This window comes from Helianthus annuus, chromosome 13 (assembly GCF_002127325.2).
Source record: "Helianthus annuus cultivar XRQ/B chromosome 13, HanXRQr2.0-SUNRISE, whole genome shotgun sequence".
NCBI classification, from domain to species: Eukaryota; Viridiplantae; Streptophyta; class Magnoliopsida; order Asterales; family Asteraceae; genus Helianthus; species Helianthus annuus.
The window spans coordinates 161,427,764-161,432,172 of NC_035445.2; the positions used below are offsets into that span (position 1 = coordinate 161,427,764).

At 39.3% G+C, this 4,409-nt stretch overlaps 1 protein-coding gene across 1 annotated transcript; it reads left to right on the forward strand.

The window, feature by feature from the left end:
• Positions 1–244: 244 nt before the first annotated feature.
• Positions 245–2,639, forward strand: LOC110900061 (pectinesterase 2). The gene is made up of 2 exons (XM_022146962.2): positions 245–1,165; positions 1,775–2,639. The coding sequence occupies exons 1-2, from the start codon at positions 298–300 to the stop codon at positions 2,449–2,451; spliced, it is 1,545 nt and encodes a 514-aa protein (XP_022002654.1). The 5' UTR covers positions 245–297; the 3' UTR covers positions 2,452–2,639.
• The last annotated feature ends 1,770 nt before the right edge of the window (positions 2,640–4,409 follow it).

Consider the following 4,409-nt stretch of genomic DNA (forward strand, 5'->3'; position numbering starts at 1 on the left):
TATATTCTCTTATTAATTAATTGTACAAAACGATCATTTTAGTTATTTACATTTTTTAAATTTTGATTTAACAAAACTTTCTTGAAATTAATTATATTGGGAACTCTATTATTTTCATCACTAAACTAACGTGCATGATATTTATGGTTGAATAAGACATGCAATTGTTATATGTGAGGGGCACCCCTTCTTAGATTCATTCTTCAACTTCTATATAAATCAACTTTGTGCATAAAGTCTCTCCACAACAAACAATAGTTCTATACCTCTTAGTCTCTTAACAATTTGCTTGTTAAGATGACCACACTTCCATTTTTAGCAACCCTCATTTCTTTCTTGTTCTTGCTTCTTTCTTTTGAGGTGCATGGCTACCCCATATCCGAGATTCGGTCATGGTGTAACCAAACACCTCATCCGGAACCCTGTGAGCACGTCTTATCTAGTAAGCCAAATGAGGGCACAATAAGACACAAAAATGACTTCATCAAAGCATTGTTGAAAGTTACCCTAGAGCGAGCGACAGATGCTGAGTCAAACACTCGAGGGCTTGGGGCAAAGTGCCATAACCTTCTTGAAAAGACCGCTTGGAGTGATTGTCTCAAGCTTTATGAAAACACTGTCCAAAGGATCAACATGACTATTGCTCCTAATCAAAAGTGTAGCAAGGTTGAAATGCAAACCTGGCTAAGCACGGCTCTCACAAACCTCGAGACATGTAAGATCGGGTTCGAGGAGCTAGGGGTTGGTGACTACTTGTTGCCACTAATGAACAACAATGTCTCCTCCTTAATCAGCAATACATTAGCAATGAACAAAGGAAACAAATCATCGGATTACGAGCCTCGTTACCAAAAGGGGTTCCCTACTTGGGTGAAACCCGGTGATCGGAAGCTATTACAATCTTCAAACCCCGCTTCTCAGGCGAACGCGGTCGTAGCTCAAGACGGTTCGGGTGATTATAAGACTATTGGAAGCGCGGTAGCGGCAGCGAAATCGAGTGGAGGGAGGTATGTGATATATGTGAAGGCAGGCACTTACAATGAGTACATTGAGATTAAACCCAATAACATAATGTTAGTTGGAGATGGAATAGGAAAAACAATCATAACTGGCAGTAGAAGTGTTGGAGGATCAGGTTCTACATCTTTTGGGTCAGCCACTATGGGTAAACTCCACATAGATTATACTTTCTCAACTTATAAGACCATGCGTAGTGGTAAGGGTGAATAATGCCCCTACCCTTGGGCGTTTTTCATCATGTGGCAGTACAGTCAACAAAGAGTATTATTGGGCGTTTTTTCTAAAATGAGTGTAGTGGGGATATGGGCATTATGTTAAAGGGTGTAGAGAATTAAATATAAATCAAAAAAACCAACCAAAAAAACTATTGGCCAAAAAAAAGGAAGCTCAAATGTGATTGGCCAAAAAATTGCCCTAAGAGCGTGATTTAAAACACGCCAAAACAAAAAAAAATGCCAAACACGCCCATGCATAGTGGTTGGTCGGCGTGATTGGGCGATATTGAGCACAAAAAACGCTCCTTTGGGCAGCCACTACGGATGATCTGCTAAAAGTTAGGGGTTATAACCATTGGTGTCAGGATACTGACATTTTGCTTTTTAAATATAAAATTTAAGTAGTTTTACAAAAAATAAAAAAATAAAATGAAAACATAACTAGCACCCACTATTTTAACCTGAATATAACCTTGATGACTTCAAATAAAATGTTATGGTTCCGTCACTTAGTAATTAACCATTTTTCATGAATCCAGGGGTAGATGGAGACAGATTCATCGGCCGCGGTTTCACGGTCAGAAACACCGCGGGGCCACAAAACCACCAAGCCGTGGCCCTGCGAAGCGATTCTGACCTCTCGGTTTTCTACCAATGCAGCTTTGAAGGGTACCAAGACACACTTTACGTTCTTTCGAATCGACAATTTTATAGAGAATGTAACATATACGGCACAGTTGATTTCATTTTCGGCAATGCGGCAGCCGTACTTCAAAACTGCAACATTTACGCCCGTGACCCTCCAAATAAGACCAACACCTTGACCGCACAAGGACGAACTGATCCGAACCAAAACACTGGAATCTCAATCCATAACTGTCGGGTCACGGCTGCTTCGAGCCTAAACGGCGTTAAAACGTATCTCGGAAGGCCGTGGAAGCAATACTCGAGGACCGTTTTTATCAAAACCTACCTCGATGGTATTGTGAACCCTGCGGGTTGGATGCCATGGAGCGGTAACTTCGCGCTTGACACATTGTATTATGGCGAGTACATGAACACGGGCCCAGGTTCATCAACTGCGAATCGGGTTAACTGGAAAGGTTACCATGTGATCACTAACGCGGCTGAGGCCGCGAAGTTCACACCGGGGAGCTTCATTGCTGGTGGATCATGGTTGCCGGACACAGGGGTGCCCTGGACCAGTGGCCTTTAATTCACTCATCAAATAAGTCATATAGCTATATTTTTCTTCTACGTATGTTGAATTGGTTATTAATTGCATGTTTTAAAACTTCAAAATAAGTAAATAATGGGTGGCTATGAAAGCTTCCCATTATAGGCAATTTAGCTCTTTGTAACTTTTTAATACATACATTATACATTCATACGGATAATTGATAATTGATACTTGATAAATGATTTATTAAAACCTTGTTACTGTAGTGGAGTGTTTGATAATAATCGAGAGATGTGATCTTCATTCAAATTTAGTTGTTTGTAATTTACTTATTGAGTACCCTATTCGAATAGATAATTGCATACATAGAGTGTATTTTTTTTATCAAACCATAACAAATACACACCATTTAGAGTAAGCGGTATGGGGCTCGTCCCCGGCCCGTCCTCCCGCCGCCGCCCCAAAAAGACCACCCCCCAGCCCCATCGCCGTCCCTCCCTCCGTCCAAAACGTCCGCCCACAGCCGAAGTCGACGCCCCTCTCTCCTCTCTCCTTCTCTCACATATACCTATACATACATGCATATATATATATATATATATATATATACAAAGAGGTTCATCCCCACCCCTAGGTCCATCACCCTCAAGCCCTTCCTACGTGGCGGTGACGTGGCGGCCCCTCCTCTTGAGGATGGGGCTCTCCATAACCTCTACTCTTAGAATAAATACATTTCAGCACATAAATTTATAATGTACGAGCGAAGGTTGATACACGAATGATATAGAGAAAACGTGTTTCATCTACAAAAATTTAATTCTGATCCATGAAGGGGAGGAGAAGCGCGACTATGAATTCACGTATCTCATAGCTAGGTGTTGCATATTCGGGAAATCACTACTTTGGTGATTTTTAACACAATATCATTTTTAAACGCGTGCGTACCTATTGCTTAACTGTTATAGGTTACTTAACCGTATAATCCACGATCTCTCTTTCTCATTGTATTTCGTCAACACTAGGTAAATGCATAATATAATTATGTACCTTGTAACATTATAAGGGCCCTTTGACTATGAATAATTTTCAAGTGTGCGCACATGTATAAGGGGAGGTTAACGTATAATTTTCCTTAACGTGTGATGCGTTCGATGCATGCATATATAAAATTCAAACCCTAATCACGCATGAACAAATCATATAATCATGCATACATAATCACGTATGAACAAATCAGAGAATCACGCATGAGTTAAACCCCTAATCACGCATGTTATATTTTGTTTACGTGTGATTAGGCTTTAAATAATATCGAACGCATCACATGTTAAAGACTATTGTATAAGGATATCCCTGCTTCTTATATCTACTGACGATTAAGATATATTAGGTTAGGTTACCTGCAAAACTTGAATTCATTAATTTTGAAAAAGACCACCATTTATTAACTTGTGTATTAGTCGACATTTGGGATTCTTGTCCTTTACAGATGCAAAAAAAAATATAGAATAATAAGCTTGAATATATTGTATTAAGTACTTTTGTGCTTCATTCTTTTTGGATTGCAAGTCATTATCTTGTAAAACATAACATTATGTGTACCATTACTTCATATTCTCTTTTTAATAAAATAAAATTGAGATACAAAAGTTAAAACATTGGATATGAATGATAGATTGGTTTGTTTGTACGTAGTGTTGTCTAGTATAGAACAAGCACAGTGATTGGGATTGAATTGTATTGAAATTGAATTGTTCAAGAAATTAGGGTTACAAGAGAGGAAGCTTATATAGGACATCACTTTACATACAAGCCCCTATACAATCTATTTTTCTTCTTTCCGACACTCCCCCTCAAGTTGAGTAGTGGGGTCACCAATACTCAACTTGCTTAAACAGCTACTAAACGTGTTTCCGTTGACTGCCTTTGTGAGAATATCTGCGAGTTGATCTTTTGATGCTATATACGGGAGCTCTATGATGCCTTCCTCTAAC